This window comes from Gavia stellata, chromosome 5, assembly GCF_030936135.1.
Source record: "Gavia stellata isolate bGavSte3 chromosome 5, bGavSte3.hap2, whole genome shotgun sequence".
Lineage (NCBI taxonomy): Eukaryota > Metazoa > Chordata > Aves > Gaviiformes > Gaviidae > Gavia > Gavia stellata.
This window is the reverse complement of record NC_082598.1, coordinates 56927412-56948519: the sequence shown is the minus strand read 5'-3', so window position 1 is coordinate 56948519 and position 21108 is coordinate 56927412. Positions and strand designations below refer to the sequence as shown.

Below are 21108 nucleotides of genomic sequence, written 5' to 3'. Positions count from 1 at the left end.
GTCTTGCCTTGCCATTGTGTCCTGGCAATCCTTCAGTCCAGACTATGGTAAGGTACTAATACCAGGTCTTGTCTGCATCTCTGTGCTGAGATTCCCTCACATGCCGTGGAGACTGTAGGAAATTAAACCTTGCCTTAGGATGGATGTTTTCCACTGTTACATCCCCAGTGCTAGATCTCCTGCTCATCAGTTTCTTGTATTTCTGTTCTTCCCTTGATTTTACTGAAGGTGCTTTTCATGACGCTTTTGCCTGCTGTTGTCAGTTGCTCCTCTTTGTCCCGGTTTACATCAAGAAAAAGCATTGCTGAGCTCCACTTCTGTCAAAGTTCCAGGTGGCGTATTTGAGGTCCTCACTGTTAAGTTATGACCAGAAGTGGGTAGAATCAAGTGTGAAACCAGAAACGCATGAACTTTGATCTCGGCTCTTGGGGAGGGTTTACTTGTGGAATAAGTGCATGCTATTGACAGTTTGATGTGGTTCGAAAAGGTGGAATTCTTTTGGGATGGCTTTGGTGGTGGTGCTTTAGGGTAAATTACAAGGATATTGTAAAACAAATACGGACTAAGGGCTGTGTTCTTATGCATGCAAACTATGTACCACCTGAGCCAGTGTGTGCTCATAGCCTGTAACAAATGTGATGCCATTCAGGTGAGTGTTTGTAAGCAAGAGCCAAGCTAACATGGATGGGGTTGTGGTCTGGAGTGTTGAAAGGATGGTTACAGTGAATTAGCTGATGTGTGGTAGGTAACTTATATGGCAGTGCGTTTGTATTTGAGGTTTTGGGAAGGATAATGACAATAAACTGTTCAGCTTTAATTACTTCAGTCGTTCTGTGAGTGCTTCTTTGGGAATAAGAATGCCGCCTTCTAATGCTAGATTAACTTGTTCTAAATCTGCATGAAGTTGGCATTTTGTGACTATGCAGAACTTGTCCTTATGAAAAAGCATTTGTATGCTGAGAGGTGATGAAGAGAAGGGATGTATGCAATAGGAGAGCGGTGAACGGGGGGGTGAGAAGATAAAACATTTCCCCTGTTGCTGTCAAAGCCCCTGTTGTCTGAAGAGCTTGTGCCACCATTTGTATGTCTGTTGAACTTGTACTATAAAGTGCAAAAGCTTCTAACTTAAGCTCTTTCCAGTATTTATGTTTGACCATGACAGTCTCCTTATAAATTTATGACTTTCTCTTCTACATTCATTTTTTTTCTTGCATACTTCACAACGTTATTTAAAACCTTAATAAGCTGCTTTTTGAACGTGACCCTTGAGATTTAGAGTGAGGCCATTGTACTTTTAATAATTCTCAAACCACGAGCACATGCTCCCAGATGGAGCTTTCTAACTGGTTGGGTATGGAATGAATTGCTTTCCATTTTACCTTTCTCTCTCTCTCTCTTTTCACGATCTGCTTAGATTGCCACTGAGGAGCCGTTGAATCCCATTAAACAAGATATAAAGAAAGGCAAGCTTCGATATGTGGCAAATATCTTCCCTCACAAGGGTTATATATGGAATTATGGTGCCCTCCCACAGGTAACGTTTTTGTTATAATGGTGAAAGTTTTCTGTCTTCTGCGCAAATTGTCTTGTAAATCTTGGGTACTGCCTGAATGCAAATCAGTTGCAAGAGGGATGTTTCTCTTTGATACATTTGTAAATTAGGATTTTTTTTATGTTGAGTTTTATTGTGTCCATAAATTTTGATCAGAATTTGTGTGTGGGTGTAAATATGTGCTGCGTTTCAAGAAGGAGTTAAATCATCAAGAAATCTTGAATCTTTAGTCTACGTCTCTGTACTGTAGTGACAGAATTAAACTGGCATGGTCTGCCGTTCAAGAATACTTTGTCAAGTAGCCTTTTCTGCTTAACCAAGACCTTTTTTAAAAAACTAATTTAGGATTTTCATGTAGTGCAGCATAAATTTTAATTGGGATTTCTTAATATCTTTAATGAAGAAGAACACAAGGGCTGTTCCTTTTTAGATTAAACCTCAGCTGTCTTAGTTAACTTTTCTCTGAACTGTGAGACTTCACTGATCATGACACATTCCAAACTTAGAGCCTTGAAAAAGCCCAACTAATGGCTGAAATTTTGAGCATAGTGAAAGGTTTTAAACTTTTTTAATTTCTGTGAATAACACATTGGCGTTAAATTAGTACTGAAGAACATGATGGAGCTAGAAAAGAGTAATCTATTTTCTTTACACTTAACAGCATAAGCAATGAAAGTTTGTTCCTGAAAATATGCTTATGTATTTGATCCCTGAAGAGGAGATACCAGGCAGGTGCTGGAGTATAGGAACGAAGTTCTTACTCAGTCAGCAGTCTCAGTAGACAAAATGTCCAAGTAGGTATAGTTGGAACCAGCAATTCCATCTAATATTTTGAAATTCATGTGTGCCTTAGTACAAAGCCAAAATTAAACATTTCAATATTTTCCTGCACAAAGTCCATTATTTTGGACTGATGACACGTCCCCAGGAGAAATGTTCAGCTCCCCTTGTTACCTTGTGAGTCAGAGAGGGCTGGAGATAATTGTCATTTTTATTTTCTGTAATAACTTTGAAACACCAGTTGGATCATTACACCTCCAGTTGTTGAAGTCTAGATGATAGTCCAGATCCCTACTAGCAGCTGTAACAAAACAAAAAAAAAATCCAATTTGGTATCTCTGTTATCACAAGAAGACTTTTCATCAGGATCAGCAGTTACCAGAAGTTCAGCCCTAGTATATGGCTTGAAGATATGTATTTGTGGCTGCTGTTTTATGCTGTGAAACAGAGAAGGAAAAAATGACGGTAGGACTATCGCTATTGCAGGAGTTGCTGTACTGTCCAGAGAACTCCTAGTGAGCTTTCCTTCTAACCTACAGGTGGAGGGGTGCAACTGGGCAGGAGAATAGTACCTGTATAATGCAGCCTTAGATAAAAAGCACTTGGAAGAGTATTGGAAAAATAAGTTTTAAGTTGAAATTCTCTCTTGACTCCACTTCAATTTTTTGGTAATGATTCTGGTACCTAAACACCCGAGCATTTGCTTTTCACAGTTTTGCCTTTTCGTATCAGTCAAGTTCTCAAGAACAAGTTTGAGGTGGATGTTGGACTGTGGACAGCAGGAGCTAACAGTATAGCTCCTTGGAAAAAAAGTGTTTTCTAACACCTTTTCAACAAAACTTCATTGGACTCAAAATTCTTACCAGGAAAACTTCTTGACTTTAGAATGAGTTACTCATTACTAGCCAGTAAGAGACAAAACAAGTACTGGTCTGGTAATTAAGTTAGTATAACTTGGCTATGGTTCCTTGCTTGTACAGAGCTCAGCAGGGATTTGAACTTGCCTCCTGGAGAAGCTTCTTTGGTCTTAAGCTGCTGGCTGTTCTTGGGAATGTACGCATCTCAAAATACTCAGAAATGTTTCATACCTAAATCTAAAAACCTTAAAAAGCTGATTGGGTGCTGACATATCCATACCTAGGAGCTTGGTTAGTTCAAAGCCTAGATGTTTTTGAAAGCAACTTATGTTAGTGCCATGGTATTTAAAGAGTATAATAAGAATGTGATTGTAGGATGTTCTAACTTAATCCCATGACCACTAGTAACCAGAAAAATACATATTCAGGGTCCTCTGATGCCTTAAACACTGCAATTTCATAAGTGTTTCTGTTGAGTCACAGATGCAGTTAATACTTTTGTTACTATGTCCTCAGTAATCCTCATGTTACTTGTCCTGAATATGAGAATGAGTTACTCAACAAAAGTCCATTGGCTGTTTGTTTGTTTTTTCTTTTCCCATTGAGCAAGACTGTTCTCAGAAAGCTGATGGTTTTTATTGGTGTTTTTATTAATCTTAGTAATTTAGTGGTTAGATGAATTGTAATTGCAGATCAGCTGTTAACTGATAATTCTCTTTCCTTTGACAGACCTGGGAAGATCCAAACCATACAGATAACATTACTGGATGCTGTGGGGATAATGATCCTATTGATGTTTGCGAAATAGGCTCAAAGGTTTGTCTTTATCAGGATTAATTTAATTTATCGAGGTTAATTTAGTAATTTGGTAACAACTTTTTGGAAGAGAAGGGCAGATGGAAAACAAGTAAAGATGGTAATAGTCTTAGGGGATGACAAAAGTATGAATAGAGGATCTGAGGAGGGAGTAGGTAAGGAAATGGTGGATTTTTAAAAAGGAGAAAAAAAGCAGGATTTGGTAAAGTCTGTGTACTGGATAAAAGGGAAAATAAGAGAACACCACCCTGAAGTTCTGTGTCTGGACAGTGAGTTTTGGGTGAAGGAGGAGGGGGTTAAGACTTTTGGGGAAGAAGTTTTCCTTCTTTTTCCCCTGTTAGCAGTACTGGAGCTAGAAATAGGTTTCTGAAAGATAAGGAAGTATGGCAGCATCATGCACATAAAATTACAAGGTCAGACCCACAAAGGAGGTAGGTTTGATTTTTCTCATGGGTGCAAACAAAGTAGATCCCTCTTTTCTAGAGGAGAAGACAGGAACCTGTTGCAGTGTTGCAGAGTTATGAGATTTGGAGTGGGTGGTTGAAAGAGGTACAGCAAACACTGTTAGTAGGTATAGGGGAAAGGTTTAGCTCACTGAAAGAAAATTCTGCATATCTGGAGGCAGCAAAGAATGGAGCAGTCCTCTGTGATATCAAAGACAGGGTGATGAAACAGATGGGTTTGGAAGAGGGATCTCTGGGGATATGTTACGTAAGGAGAAACTTAATTGGTGACCTCAGCAAAGGTGGCTTTAGTTGAGGAAAGGAACCTAAAGCTGAATTTCAAGGGATCCAGAAAGACTTATAAAGGGAATATTATCTGGCAGGGAGAAGGTTCCCAAGAAAATGCAAAAAAGACTTGTGCTGATATTTCTGGGGAAGGGGGGTGTGTTTATATGTGTATATTGGAGTCTAGAGGAAGGAACAGCAAGAGATAGATCAAGACCAAGAGTTGAGAAAGCAGAGAGTCAAGAGGCAGGAGGGAGTTAAAAGATGAGTATGAGATACTTTTGACTTGCAGTTTGGGGTGAAGATAAAGAAGGTGTGGGGGAAGTAGGGTAGAAGAGAAGGAGAAATTTTGTAGCTTGTGTTGTCTACTTAAATGCTGACTGGAGAATTGAGGGTTGAAGAATAGCAATGGTGGGAGAAAGGCTAGTAATGTTAAATGGATGTGTCCTGGGTTTACAGATCTATTTGCAGTTCTGTTAGCTGCTGGCCAAAAATGTAGTAAAACTGTTTTGTCTGTAAGGTAAAAAGGAAATTCTATGTAGTGTTTTCCAAATCTTTGTGAGATTATGTTCTGTTTCAGATTCGTTCTTCTGGTGAGATTGTTCAGGTGAAGGTCCTGGGTGTTTTAGCTCTTGTTGATGAAGGAGAGACGGACTGGAAGATAATTGCTATCAGTGTGGATGACCCAGAAGCTCAGAAAATCCATGGCAAGTATTTTTACCGTTCTTAATGCAAGTTATGTCAGCAAGTTGCACAGTAGAGTGGTACCTGAGTTTAGGCCACCCAGGACAAGAAGAGGCAGACAGCGGAAAGGCAAGACTTTTTTATTGTTTAAATTAGGCGCTTCCTATGTATATGTGCTTTGGCGCTAAGCCTGTGAAAAGGTTCACTTGGATTTTTCAAGAGGACCTGTCATGCAGAAAGGCTTTTGACTTCTGAAACACAACTGCCTTAGAAAGTGACTTCTTAAAATTACAGGCTTATCTCCTGTGTATGAGTGCATATTTACCCACTCAGAATATGTAGCACACTGCTATTTTCCTTGTTGAAAGTGTTTGTTCCTTTTATGTTTTCAGGCATTGTGTTGCATTCTGAAAAGGACTGTACATTTCCCATGTTTTGTCACTTGTAGCTGGGTTAATTCCAGGGTTTGTTGCCTAGTATGAATGATTAGGTTTCACTTTTTAGCTTGAAAATTTACAAAGTAAACTGCTAATGCAGGTCACCCTAATATCAGCCTTGATGATGACTAGCTGTGCTGGGGGAAATATCCTGTCCAGACTTGTCCTCCTTGTGACCATGCTTCTGGTGTCCAAATGGAATTGAAGTGCTAAAATATGTCTATGTGAATAGCATGTGAGGTGTAGTTCTGCTTGCAGACTGTTTGATAAGAAGATGACACAAATGTGTTAAAATTACAGGGAGTTAGGTTTTTACAGCATAGATAAAGTGCAGCTTTTCTCTGGATAAACGGAGGTTGACTTCCTCAAATGCAATGTTACTGGGAATCATGAGAATTAAGTGAGGAGGTTTGTCTAAAAGTTAGTGATTGTTGAGACCAAAAACCATATATACCATCAGGTATGTATGATCAGAGCCTGGTCTTTGTTGGTAGGGAGCACCAAGGCACAGAGTGGCCTTTCTGTAGGAACAGGACTATCCAGTAGCTTTTTAAGGAATTATGTTTCTCGGTCATTGAGGCTTTTTCCTGGTTTCTGGATGTAAAGTAAGTATATCACTGGACTGGCCCTTCATTCTCAGTTTTCTTGCAGGTTGCTTTCACATGGAGAATACTTGGCTTGTGGGGAAAGAAAGGGAGAAGAGGAAGTGAGGAAAAGGAAACTCTCAGGTTGATGCTGATTAAAATCATTGGGCAGATGAATTACTACATAGTGTTTATGACTCTTTAACTACTTTGACAGTTAGAGATTAAGAAGTTCAGCTTAAGGAAATAGTAAGTAATAGTTTGCTGTTAATGTTAGTATCAATTTAAATCTCTCTATAATGTGCACTTTTTTTCTATACACCATTCTGTTTAATTCTTACCTTTTTTCCTTAACAATTTCTGAAAGAGTTTAATCAGAAAAGTGGGTGAGAGAATTAAAAGGAGACCACTAAGTAGGGGCAAAACTGGGACAGTTTATGCCACTGGGTTAAGTAGCTCTATTTGAAAGCCCTCTGTTTTGTTTTTGGTTTTTTTTATTTTTTCCAGATAATCACTGATTTGTGTCAACTGTGTTACAGCTTTAGTTTGTTTGGGAGGGCAGTAAGAGTTTTAGTCTTGTTTAAAAAAAAAAAAAGGAAAAAAAATGGGCAAACCATTGCCTGTAGTTGTTTCCTGTGTGTGCCCTTTCTTATTAGAGAATAGGTGCAAAACTTCAAGAGAACTGTCCTGAGGTTCAGAGAAGTGCAGAAATATTTATCCGGTTTAATATGATTTCCCTTTGGGATTGGAGTTGCAGTCCAGGATTTAGAAAAGGAAAGAAAAAGGAAAAAAAGCCCCCATCTGCTTTCACAAAACATGACTAGTGTGCAGTGTTTAACAGCAATCCTTCTTCAGTCTGAAAACAAACAAATCTGTTGGAGTAGGCAGTACAATATGTCTTTTTATACTTGTTTTTCCCCCTTCCCAAAGTTGTTAATTATTTCAGCATAAAGGGATGGCAGCTACAGATAAAACTGGTATCTCCCTCAATAGTTGACGTGCTGCTGTGTTACAGTGGTGGCCTCCTAGGGAAAGATGAGGCTATGTGTTGCATCTGTCCAGTCGTTTTTGTATCATTTGCTAAACATTCAGAATTGGACTGAGAATCATCACATTTGCTTTCAGCTCAGTATGCGCACAGCCCCCAGTGAACATTTGGAAAAGATAATTCTGAGACACCAGACTGGTGATTACTTGCAAACCCCATCCTGAGCCCGCGCAGCGTGTTAACTCCTCTTGCTGCTTTAAGCACACACCAGGTACTCTGTATATTCTCCTTCTGGGATTGTGATCATTCTCATAAATGCAGTTGATTTTTCTGAGGCTTCACAGAACTTAAAACTGAGCAGTCCCAACTTCTGAGCAGTTCTCATTGTTTATTCATAGCACTTCATTGTACTATGTCCTGCAGGCATTTATTGATAAATACTGTTTTAAATTGGAAACCCTGCCTAGAACTCTCTTTTTCACACAGAGCAATGAGGAACTCTAGTTTATAGTGACAATACACAGGAATGATAAGCAATGCTTAGCACCTATTCAAGTGGGAACTGTGTCATCAGTGGGAACAGCAGGGGCTTATTGTCTTTTTGGACTGACTTTGGAAGGTAATCGGTTTGAAATTATAGTACTTAATACTAGTGGGCATGGGGACAATCTCACTCCAAATACAAGCTGTATGTCAGATGCAGGTATCTGTATGAGAGTCTATTTTAGACTAAAACCGGACATCTTCAGATTTATCTATTTCAGTAAGATCTGTCTTTGTGGCTACCTGGAAACTACCGTCTTCTGCTCAGGCAGTTGCTAGGCAGATGGCCATTAGCAGACCAGCAAAGCCACTTTAGACTAAGCAAGTCTGGGAAAGGGCCTAAAAGCTCCCTGCACACAGAAACACAAAATCTTGGTGGTATAATAGGCCTGGCTGCTATTTTGTTGTTGTTACTTCCTGTTTGGTTTTTTTGTAGAATACTAGCCAGGAGAAGATGTGAATTCTTGGAGTGGAAAGGCTGCTTGTCTGCTTATCTCATAATTTTGATTGAATTTAATATATTGGAATTCACATACATACCTGATGTGCTTTACAAGGCTGGGCTCAGAAAGGATGGGCGATATTTTTGTGCTGTAATTTGGTGTAAATGTATATGGCATCTTCATGTTGGACAAGAGGTTTTGAAAAAATCACTGGCAGTTGAAGCAGGAAGTGTGTTTGAAGCAGCTTATGAATAGTCTGACTCTCAAAAGGTCATCTTACCTTCCCTGAGCAAATTGGACAAATCATGTATGCTGGATGGCATTTTGGAGGTGATTTACAAGCCTGGAATCTTAGCAGCCGTTTTTTGCTGTTGCTCACTGGAAAGATGCCTGGATATATTCAACAGCAGTTGATGTCTACTGGTTTTTTTGCTCTACCATGTGCTGGCACTGGTATAGTTAACTGTGCTATGTTGCCATGCATCTTTTCCGATGTGCAACTCAAGATTGGCTTTTTGAGTTACGTGATCAAACCCTAAATAGCAAAGCCAAAGCATATTGCATACTTTGTACCATATATTGTTATAGACCCTTGCATGTGAGTGTATTTATATGCAGAGAAGCAGCAGAGGCCCTGAAAACATTTGTTGTGGATTTGTGTAAGCATTCAATATAAAGAAATTAATTATCTGTACTGAGGCTCCCCTCCTACCCCCTCACACCACGCTGCACAAAATACGCCAAATGCCTTTATATGGAATGTAGCTGCTGCTTCCTCTAAATGTTTATAAGATGTTATTAGAAACATATGTCCTCTCTTCCCACAGACCTTGTTTAGAAGGCTTGCTGCAAGCATGTTGTTTTAGCTTTGCTTGCAAGAAGCAGCATCTGTTGTACTAAAAATGGTAGTTTTGTACAAATGCTTTTGTTGCTCTCTTTTGTAAAGCCAGATAGAATTGGGATCTGCATTTGCATTGGCTCACTCCCTTGACAGAGAGCTAGCAGCAGTTGTTTGTGTCAACCTCTAGAGATTTTCCTTATTGAGACTAAACGGCAACCCTTAATGTGATTAACCATCTCTTTTTAACCCTTGGTGCTTAACTTTGGTGCCCAGAAAAATGGGACCTATGGTTGTATGTAAGCAGTATAAAGAAATCACTGCCTAGAGCCCAGTGGGTACATGCTGATAATGTACTTCCAGGAGCCTGACCTTTCTGCTCTGTCGCTCTGAGCAGGACTTGCTTGCAGAGATGAAAACCGCATTAGGCCAGGTACATGCTTGCTACTCCTGTACTTGCTCAGCCCCTTTTGACATCAGTGTGAGTACATAGCTCTAAGGGAAGGTAAGCAGTCACGGTCAGAAAAAAGTGTCTAACAGTGTCTGCTGTGGAGAGGACATATAAGTGGGGGTTTTTATCATAATATGCAGCTAGCTTCTGTAGATAGTAGTGCAGTAAATCACTGTACTGCTTATCGTGATCTTTTTCTTTTACCTTTCTTTGCTTACTCTTCTGTTTTCTGAGTACGTTTTTCTCCTTCTTCCTGATACCCCGAAAATGCTGTTTGGATTTCAAAGTGGAAGACAAGCTGTCTTTCAAGCTTTTATATGGCACCTTTTAATGAACTGAAGAGGTAGCTGTTGAGTGATGCAAGAGCTGCTGTTTTCCTTATATTTTGTGCTATGTGCTGACTCCACAGCAACAGGATCAATTTTTATTTTTTGGTTGCACTGTTGCACTTTTTCCTGCTGCTTGCCACCAACTCCCATTATAATACCGATGTTTTGGTTGGATTTTTTTTTTTTCAACCATTTAAGCTTCATTTGGTGCCCAGTAGCTGTCCTTCATAATAAAGAATAGTGAAGTGAAGCATGGGCATGAAGAAGAATAACCAAGAAAATAAAAGCAACCACTGTCCCCCTTCTTAAGTCCTCAGAAACAGAATATACAGCTGCCAGTACTTTACGGGCCATATAATGCTGTAGCCTGATTTGGTGTAGTCATTTTACCTAGGCAAAGTATTTTCCAGTAGAGAGAGTGTGAAATTCAGAGGTGATTCTATTCATGAAGATGGTCATCCCTATCTTAAGGACATAATGAAAACCTGCCCTAAAGCTTGTTCTAATATTTGAATCCTTGAAAGAAATGTAAACAAAGCCTAAGAACAGATGGGGAAGGGCCCAAGTGTCAGTTAGTAGACAGTAAAGCACTTCTGATGAACTGTTTTTATGGGAATAGGAGGCAAATAACCAAATAGGAGGAATGGAGAAGCAGAGTTAGGAGAGAAGTTTGCTGGAACAGGAACCAGAAAAAAGGAGCAGCAGTCTGAGAAAGTATGCTTGAATTTAAGTAGATCTGGAGTTCATCCACTGCTGGGAGCCAAGGAGATTGCTGCAGCAGCCTGGTTTGCTTTACAGACTTGAGGAGATACTGTCTCTTCAACAAGTACTAGGAAATTGTGAGTTCAAACCTCACAAGAGGAGATGACAAGGGCTCAAGATGGGAGGAGGGATGTTCCCTTGCTTGGAGAGAACAGGATGATACACTGGAGCCCTGAGACTGATTTGAATTGGAGATGCAGTTTTATTAGTGCCTAAATGAAGCATCCTGCCTCCAACAAAGATCCCACCCTTTTCTAAATCATTCCTTCTTGTTTGGTCTCGCTCGCCCACCCACCCCAGTGAAAGGCTTCTTGTACTCTTAAGCATGTATTCCAGCTAGAAGACCTGCCTCTAGCACAGCCTTATGTGCCCTTGCTTTTTTCTGGGATTCTGCCAATGAAACTCCCTAATCTTCTACAGGCAGATGGCCAGCAGCCAAGTTCAAAATGTGTTTTACTCCGAGTCCATAAACACGTAGCCCTATTAAGTGTCTGCAGAAGCAAAAATTTACATAGGGTTCTTCAAAGTTTTATGTTTTATTCTTTGGGTAGTGTGTGATCCAGTAGAATTTGGGAGTGGCATCTGTCAGATGCTTATGAACACTCGGCATGTCTTCTTACATAGGTTTGGTCTCACGGTTCAGTCCACATGTCCTCTCTCTTGGTGGTCTACAGAGAACTGAATGGTCTGTAGCACAAGACTTTTTCCCTTCTCTTACTGTTCTCTTAAGAAATACTTGAATGTCTTTGTTCAGGTTACAGACTAGATTTTAAAAAGACATTTAGGCACTTAAAGATGGAAAGCACATGACTAGGTGTCAATTGTGTGAACTAAGCAACTCTGAAAATCTGTTTTATAGGACTGGATAGACAGAATTCTGAGTATCCGTCAGGAATCACTGTCAACCAGGAGATGTCAGTGAGTGAGGAATAGCTATGGGAGAAGATAATGAAGTAGCCAAGCAATATGGAGAGAGAGCAAGAGGGCATCAGGAAGGGAGAAATGAGCAAGTGACTTGCAAAACACTAGAGAAGGAGAATAACACCATGGAAGGTGGCCTGGGCAGAGTGAGGTTATGAAACAGCTAGAAGACTGCATGCAAAGCGCAGCAATAAAAAGTCAGCTCCCATTTCCATCAGAAGTGACTGTAGGAGGGAGATAGATGGAAAGAGAAGGATTACACCAGCTACAAAAAGTCCTTGGCTTCCAGAAAGGACAAAATCCTTTATTGTATCAAAATCAATTAAAACTGTATTGAAGGCTTTTCCATGTAAACATATTGCCAGAGAGTTAATTTGCCAAGGGGCTGATAGGACCACCTCGTTGCAAGTGACAGGAGTGATGGTTGTCTCACAGGACAACCCATTAAAATTTGATACGCACAGCAGAAGTAAATGTTTAAGAACATGAACTGTGTCTTTGCTATAGCAGTATAGCCCTCGAGCAGAATCACTGTGTGACTGTTTAATCTCTCTGTACCCACTGGGGCAATGTTCATCTCTGCCTCCCAGGGGTGTCCTGCAAATGGTGTGCATTCCTCTTTGTGTCCTGTTCTATCTTTGCACAGCAGGATTATAGAGGTAAAGGTAGAATTGGCTTATCACTGTGAGTATGCAGATATCGCAGGGTTATCAGTAGAGTTAGTATTCAGTGCTCCTGGCACGTACCTGTTTTGTATCTGATGGGTTGAATTTGGAAGTAATGTGAGCAAAGGGATGCCTTTAATATAACTTGGAGAAGTCAAGCCTGTATTTCGTTTTGAGGTGTTGGTTTAAAAATCTAGCTATTACTAGCTATTCTTCCGTTACAAAAAATGCCTGTAGTCCCTGCAGTTGCTGGGGGAAAAAATACCTCACTGAATAATCTGAGTATTGCAAGAGGTACCTACTGAGATGAAAGCCTATAAATACAGAATTTTCTTCATCTCCTGTCACAAGTATGGTCCTTGTATTCATTGTCCCTTTGGGTCTTAATTAATGAAGGGCAGGAGGCAACTGGTTTACTTGTTTAGTGTGGTTGTGAAATCATAAGATGTCAACTATGGGCAGCTAATGTGATAGTGAAGTTCCCCAATGACTTTCAAAGTGCTCAGTGAAATCAAATCGCTTGCAGATCCTTTATGAGACTTTAAAATTGAATATTACAAAAATTGTGAGTAAAAATCACCAGTCCTTTCCTATTTTTTTTTTTTCTTTTTAACGTACAGATATTGATGATGTCAAGAAGCACAAACCAGGTTACCTTGAGGCTACGGTTGACTGGTTCCGATTATATAAAGTCCCTGATGGTAAACCAGAAAATCAGTTCGCTTTTAATGGAGAATTTAAAGACAAGGTGAGGATAATCCAAAATTAAAGATGCACCTTTCTGACATACAGCGTCTTTAATACATCCTCCTTTACAATTCCAAAAATTCTAGGAGGTTTAACAAAAAGAATTTTTATATGAGGGGATCTTTGAATGCAACTTATTAGGCTAGGAATAAATAATGTTTGCTGTCTTCCATTTTATTCAGGGAAAACGCATAGGTTATTAAAGGAAGTCTGCAAAAAAACATTCTGTCCTAATCCTGGTGAGACTTACACACACATCTCTATGTTTGTAGGTTTTTTCCATAGCATTTTCATTCTCCCTGTCAGAGGAATGAACAGATTGTCTTTTCAGGTATTTTTTCAGTCAGTTTCCTGACGTTTTTTTAAGCCTATGCAGTTAAAGACAGACAATAGGCTGCAGATTTTTTTCATATTTGATATTTGCTCAAGGTATACTTTTTCCTGGCAATTCTATGTGAAGACATTTGAGCTGGTTTTGGCTTGAAGGCTGAAAATTTTTTTCCCTTTTTTTAGAAAAAATGAATGGCATTTTAAACTACCTGATAGTTTAAATGGCCAGTATTTGAAAGGAGAGTGGACCTGGGAATAGACCTTGCTGAAGAAAATAACTGGATTTTTCCAGAGGAAATTGGGTGTGATTTGAGTAAAAGTGCTTTGCAAATCATGTATTGCTGTAGACTATGTTTGGATGAAGAATCACTGGTTCCTAATGAATGATGTCCATGTGTCAGCTAGTTCAGCCTTGCAGTGTGCTATCAAAGTTACAAAATGCCTTCTAAGCGGCACAGACAACTTTACATGTTTTGTCTGGTTAAAGAGATGCCCTGACTCCCCTTTGCCCTAAAACTGTCTTTTAAATCAATCAAATATAGAGTTGTAAGACTTGATAACCTGGTTTCTCCCCTGTTCTCCCAGGAACTGCTCTTAGAGATTTTCCTGCTCTGTAAAGCAGAGTGTTGCTCTGTAGTGACAGTTTAACAGGGTATATCCCTGTCAGGCCATTGGAGTTCAGGTTTGAGGCGCTACATGTCCTGAGATAGCTGGGTTGGAGCACTTCAATAATTCTCAAGCATTTCTGGAGACCCAGGATGTGGCAAGGCGGCCGCGGCTGTGCTCCAGCAGCTCTGGTGAAGTTCACAATGTTCCAGTGGCATTTTGCCAAGTCACTCCTTGTTAGGAAATGTGAATGTTCTGTTGGCAGCTTTTTGCAAGCCAGTCTAGATATCATCATCTGGACACTGAGAGCTTATTTTACTTTATTTTTATTTTTTTGAAGCTTTTTCGTACACCATCACCCCCAATATTACTGTTTGTTTTTAAACAAACAAAAACTGTTAAGCAGCTGATGTGTTATGCTGTTGCAAATGCTTAAGTATTCGATTGGGCAATTAATGAAGTAAATGCAAATTTTGCCACTAGAGGGGAAACCTTAACTCTGACCCTGATGTGCACGTGTATCAGAGGAGTCATAGCTCACACACTTTGTCCCATTTAGGACCTGGGACAGTTTTCTACAGCTGTAGGTGTCTGCTTAGCATCTAGCGCTGATTTCATTTTTTTGTGCAGCCTTCGTGTTTTCTGGCTGCGGACTGAGGCAAAGTCCTGAATGTGTTGCCAGTGTATTTGACAGATAGTGAAGTTTGTTTCTTTTCATAAAAAAGGGTGTTATATTTTCCAGCAATTTAATGAGGCCTCTAAGGAGGCCCCTTAAAATAACACATGAAACAGTATGTTTTAATAAACTAGTTTTGTGGCTTTTTTCTGTTTAATAACATTTTAAATCATAAAACTTTTCCTTGATGTAAACTAGGATTTTGCTGTTGAAATTATTAAATCCACCCATGAATACTGGAAAGCTTTGCTTCATAAAAAAGCTGATGGAGGTACAATTAAGTGGTAAGTATCCAGTCACGTCTTTTCCTCTTTGTATTGTGCTAGTGCTGGTGATATTCAACATGTGGCAGCTGTGCATGAACTGCCTAGGTTTTTTTTACTTTGAGATGACAGGAATACTCATGGCTTTGATTGGTAATTAATTGATAATAGACTATGATTGACTAATTGCACCTTGTATGACGATGATTTACTGGTAAGTGATTCCAAAAATATATTGATTGTATAAAAGTGTGATAGGTTACTTCAACTTTGGAGAAATGGCCCCAGAGCATGTGTTTGGGATCATTTTGGGAGAATCTCGGTATCTCATGCAAGTCCTCTTGTCACTGTTTATTTCATCCTTTCATGCTGCATTGCTGTGATGCGAAATTCTTTTGGGATCGAGTCCACCCTCAGCAATTTTGCCAACGACACAAAGCTGTGTGTTGTGATTGACACGCTGGAGGGAAGGGATGCCATCCAGAGGGATCTTGACAGGCGTGGAGGTGGGCCTGTGCGAACCGTATGAGGTTCAGCAAGGCCAAGTGCAAGGTCTTGCACATGGGTTGGGGCAATCCCAAGCACAAATACAGGCTGGGCAGAGAATGGATTGAGAGCACCCCTGAGGATAAGGACTTGGGGGTGTTGGTTGACGAGAAGCTCAACATAAGCCGGCAGTGCGCGCTTGCAGCCCAGAAAGCCAACCGTATGCTGGGCTGCATCAAAAGCAGTGTGGCCAGCAGGTGGAGGGAGGGGATTCTCCTCCTCTGCTCCACTCTGGTGAGACCCCACCTGGAGTACTGCATCCAGCTCTGGGGCCCCCGACATAAGAAGGACATGGACCTGTTGGAGTGAGTCCAGAGGAGGGCTATGAAGATGATTCTTAGCATTCCATATTTTTTTAGTTGTTTTCTGGAATGAGAGAACAGAATTATTGTTCTTTACTAGCCCTTGGCCTGATCTGAATTAAAATGGATTTTATTAAGCTTTCTGGACTGGTTTGCACTAGCAGTTCTGGCACCAAGAGGCCCTGAAGAGCAGGCAGGTATTTTTGCCTGGTGCTTTCCAAGGGCTGTAGATTGCCATTAGCTAAAGCAGAGGGCAAAGGCTGTGGGGGAAGCTGTGCTCAGATGGTCACTGTCGTCTTCCGCTTTATTGGGAAAATATAACTTTCTCTTTTTTGGAGCTGATTGAGCACCTTAGCAGTTGGACAGGTTGATAGTTCTACTTTAGCACGGCAAGAATACTGTAGGATAATATTCACATTTTGGTCTTGATCATTTTAGAGGTAGTTTGAGCTTCATGTTGACAAAATTAAAAAATAATTAAAATTGCAGTCTTGCTTTGAGGAATTTAACTTCTTGCCATTTACTGTGTAGGACCTTAAACTCATGACCAAACTCACTTTTGGGTGTGAAAGGATATATATTAATAGGGAAACGTTTCTGCAAAGCATTTGATCCCAGAGTTTGTCTGCTCTCTGGAAGCAGTACAGGGGTCTGCTGCTTTATGTAGGAGCAGATTTTTGACCTATTTTTCCTTCTTCTTGTTAGATACTGCAGGCAGGTTACTGCAAATCATGGGTGGCCTGCCATAGAATCTGGCCAACATTCAAGGCACAAGAGATGGGGAGATATTCACACCATCTGGGCTAGCCATCCAGGTGTTCTTCAACTCCCTTAGGAAGTGCCAGTTTATCTCTGCTGACTTTTTTTGGGGATTTTGTTTCTTAACTGTGGTCCTCTGAACTGTACCCAAGTTGGCTGCCAGAGGCACTGAATGTGAGCACTGCTTGCATTAATATAGCATGTATAGCCTAAAAAAACCCTCCAACCCAAAGAAACAAAGAACATCCCTCCACGCCCCCATTCCCTTCCAGCATTGCTGGTTGCTTTGTGGTTTTGACTTCCTCATTTCTTGCAGATATATGTTTCTGAGCTCTGTATGTGAAGGTGTTTTTTTCCATAGGTACTTAATTGTGTGTGTGTCTTTTCCACTGATTGATGAAACATGTTTTAAATTTTATTTTTCAGCACAAACGTTTTGGTGAGTGGCAGCCCATTTTGTTGCAGTGAGGAGGATGCCCGATTGATTGTGCAGTCGGTAAGGATAATATTTACTTTTTTCCACCCTTTTTAAAAAAGTGATTAATAGGAAGAAAAAGACTCAGAGCTCCAAAACTGAAATAAAGTAGCTAAACTGCAATGATCCTTAAACAAGAATTTAAGGCATAAAGTAAAAGGAAGAGCCATAAAGGTTGGGGGGGAAATGTAAGCATTATATTAGAAACCTTTCATTGCAGTGGTCCAGTTGTGCTTTTTGGCATGTTCATTACTGTTCTCGTGGGGGTTTTTTTGTTTTTTTTTTTTCTCTCTCTGCAGTGCTGTTTCTTCTGATCCTGAATAGCAAGATGGACTGCTATTTGTATCTAGCCTGCTGTCTTCTCTGTCTCCCCTGTTGCCATGAGTTACCACCCAGTGTTAGAACTCATTGACTAGCTGACTGTAGTCCCTAATCACTAAAGGGATCCTTTGTTTGTCTACTTGCATAATTAAATGCATTGCTGTAGGAGAGGGGGATGCTTTTTTGAATGTTTCTTAAAGAATGCCTGTCATATTTTGAAAATTAACATAAAATTAAAACATGCAGGTTTTCTGTTCAGGTGAGAAAAATGTCCTGCAGGTCTGATGCTTTCATGTGCAAATGCTAGTGGAGGAGAATTTCTTCCATTGTAAAATATGCTAGTTTGGATGCCAGAAATTAAGCAAAGTTACCAGAAATTACATGGAGAAAAGTACCCCCAAGTATTACTTTTTTTTTTAACATGTGCCATGTTTGAGCCTGTGCTTATGACCACATGAGCGTGGCAGGTATTTAGCACATGTGCATGGCTGCCTGGGCAGCCAGTGTTTTGCCCCAGTATTCACAGTAATTATGCAAGTTCAGGTGTCAAAGGAGACGCCATCCACTGTCTGTGCAGTTAACATTCCAAGAGCGTTTCTAGTAAGAATGTGTTGTCCTGGGTGGTGTTTTGTCATAAGCAAATAAGACTGTCAGTTGCAAAGAAGAGTTGGTTTAAGTCATAAAGAAGTGTCAAACCTAACTGTTTTTCCTATTCAGGTCTCTTGCTTTCAGCACTTCTTTGAATGTACCTTTATGGTTGCACTTGTGAATGTTGATTAATGGGACTGTAAGTTTTAAATGAAAGAAGAACTAATTTTGGAATTCAAATACAGTTTTAGACATGTCAGTCACAGCTATAAGCAAATATTTACCTCCTCTATACTTGCAAATTTACAATAACTTTTAGTGAGTGTTTAAATGCAACTAAAATTTCAGGTTCAGACGTATTTGGATGGTGATAAACCTGCAAAGGAATATTTCCTTTTGCATTCTGTGCTGTTTGTACTGTGAAGCATGTAGAGTAAATAGTAATCTGTTTAAATCAGCAGTATTCATTATTTTGTCTCTTAATAACAAATCAAATTTTTTTCTGTTTTTTGGGGAAAGGTTAGTAAAACCACTTCATAAAATAGGTACCCTGTATCAAACTTTAATGTCTTTTTTTATTATGAGCACTTGCCTTCTTATCAAATATTATCACTTCCTGGCTTTTTGTGTGCCTCGCATTATTTTCTTTAAGTGATACTGTTTTTGTGAAGTTGTCGTCGCATACTCCTTTTCCATCTTTCTGTTTCAGTTCAGTCTAAGTATTTTAATTGTGTCTTTGTAGGCTACTGCCTCTTGGTACTTTTCAGACAGGGAGAAGATGCAATGCTCTTTTAAATACTGTTCATACTGCATGCAATTTCCAATCTATGATAACTAAAAAAAGTAAAATGCTCTTGAAATATGAATGGCAGACAGTCAAACTCTAAATATAAGCAGGGAGGTTGACTTGCATATTTTAAGCAGGTATCTTTTTGTCTGGTACACTACACTGCCCACATCGGTTGTCAGGCATTCATCTCTTTCAAACTGAAGTGAAAGTACGTGAGTGTTGGCTACAGAATTTTAATGGCTGTGGTAATTTTAAATGAAAGCTGCCTGTGTCTGTCTGTCTGGGGGTTTTTTGTTTGTGTTACTTTGTTTTTTAAACTAAAAGCAGATACATTTTCTTTTAATTTATGTCCATCTATTAAATTCTGGATAAAAACGGAAGAATGAAAGCTGAGGAGAGATTTTGTGTGCAAGTACAGTGAGAAACATATTTCAGTTACTGCAGAATTTTTGAGCTACTTGTGTAATGAGAGCTGTTTCCCTACAATTCTGTGTCAGACTCCAATTATGGAATTTTTGAGTGGGTGATAATTGCCTTAAATCAGGTATATTGAGTTCTCAAAACAAAAACAAAACCCCAAAAAACAAAAGGCAACACTCAGTATTGTTATGAACCCATTTTTATGGTGAGCGAGAGAGCTATAACTAAGAAGCAAATGGAAAACAAACAAATCCTTACCAAATGCTTACCAGTTGTGCACTAATCAGAACATCATACAGATTTTGACTGGGTATTTCCCAAGATAGTCCTGTTGATTTCAGTAGGATTTATTGTGCTATTATTTGACCTTTCATTATTTTACAGAAGTGGGACTAGAACGGCTTCTCTGTGTTGGGGAATTTCTACTCCACTGAGTTAGTTTCTAGATGGTGGGCATGTGTACTGTCATCTGTATTGGTGGCAAACTAGGAATGATTCTACAGCTGGTGAAGTTGCCATGTCCAGTCAATCCCAAAGAGATAGAAGATAATCTGTGCATATGGGAACACACACTGAACATCTGAACTGGCCAAAATTACACCAGCCCCCTGCAACTACAAACCCAGTGGAGTTTTTACACTAGGTGGTGAAAATTCCTGGTGTTCTCTAGCCTCTGAAAATTGTTTCATCTCTTTCTCAGCTTCAGTGTTAGTATATACTGAAAACTAAATCCAGGAGGAATAGAGCTTTGTAGCTTGAATGTGTTAGTGCTAAGATGTACTGTTTATTTCAGGCTTTTAAGTGTTGCCATCTGTAAAACTGACCAGGACAGCCAAACCTTTGTTGAACATTAATCCTGAGAACTGCTTGTTCACTTGCTCTGTGAAGATGCTGCTGAGGACTTTGCAAGTTGGAAAATCTCCAAGTCAATCTATATATAGTTAGTAGAGCAGTGTTTCTCAGAATTACAGCATAATTCTTCCCTTTATAATACTGGAAAGTGAACTAGGAAAGCTTTGCTAGATGAGGTCTCTTTTTTTTTTGATAAAATGCAGAACAACGTCTTACAGGGTAAAATATTTGGCTTTTCCTGATAATTTAAAAAATCTCCAACAAAATTTGAATTGTATACTTATTAATATATTTCAAATAATTCAGATCTAACCAGGAGAGTTTAACTGCCTTTCTCCCTACATGTTTTCTGTGAGGACATTTCCATTTGGGACTTAGTAGAAGCAGAATTTTCTGTTCTGTGGCCAGTTGTGCAACAAAAGATTGGTGGGGTTTTTGCTCTGGGTTTTGTTTGTTTGTTTTGGGGAGTTTTGGGGTTTTTTGGGTTTTTGGTTTTTTATTTATTTGTTTGGGTTTTTTGAACAGTGTTCAAGTGAAAGGGTTGTGTAGTGAAGAGATTCATGGTTCAGTAGGATGAGGTTTTTCTGTTCCTGATGGGAAGGTGCTGAGTCCTGATCTCAAACTTTCTGAGTAATTATCCTAGAAGTGGCAGGTGCCTGCTTATACATGGTGACCACTGGTTCTCCCTGCCTTAGGAAATAAAGCTTTGGTTTTACTGGAAAGAGAGGGAATGGTTTGGTGTTAAGGCCCAGAAGATGCTTTCCATAGAGAGTGCAAGAGCTCTCAATCCCCATGTGTAAGAAATCAGGAAAGGATGGCCAGAGACTGGCATGGATGAGTCAAGACCTGCGGGTCAAAATAAAGGGCAAGAAGGAAATGTACAGAGACTGGAAGCAAGGACAGGTATCCTGGGAAGAGTATAGGGATGTTGCCTGGTTGTATAGGGACAGGGTCAGGAAAGCTAAGGCATGGCTGGAGCTGAACTTGGCAAGGGATGCAAAGAATAATAAAAAGGGCTGCTATAGGTATGTCAGCCAGAAAAAGAAGGTCAAAGA

General features: G+C 39.7%; 1 protein-coding gene across 1 annotated transcript in view; it reads left to right on the top strand.

Annotated features, from left to right (window-relative positions):
* Positions 1-21108, top strand: part of PPA2 (inorganic pyrophosphatase 2) — a 39517-nt gene that overhangs the window by 14025 nt on the left and 4384 nt on the right. The window contains 6 exon segments of the mRNA XM_059818217.1: positions 1415-1534; positions 3919-4005; positions 5314-5440; positions 12999-13126; positions 14936-15021; positions 17034-17103. Coding sequence (XP_059674200.1) covers positions 1415-1534; positions 3919-4005; positions 5314-5440; positions 12999-13126; positions 14936-15021; positions 17034-17103 — 618 coding nt within the window.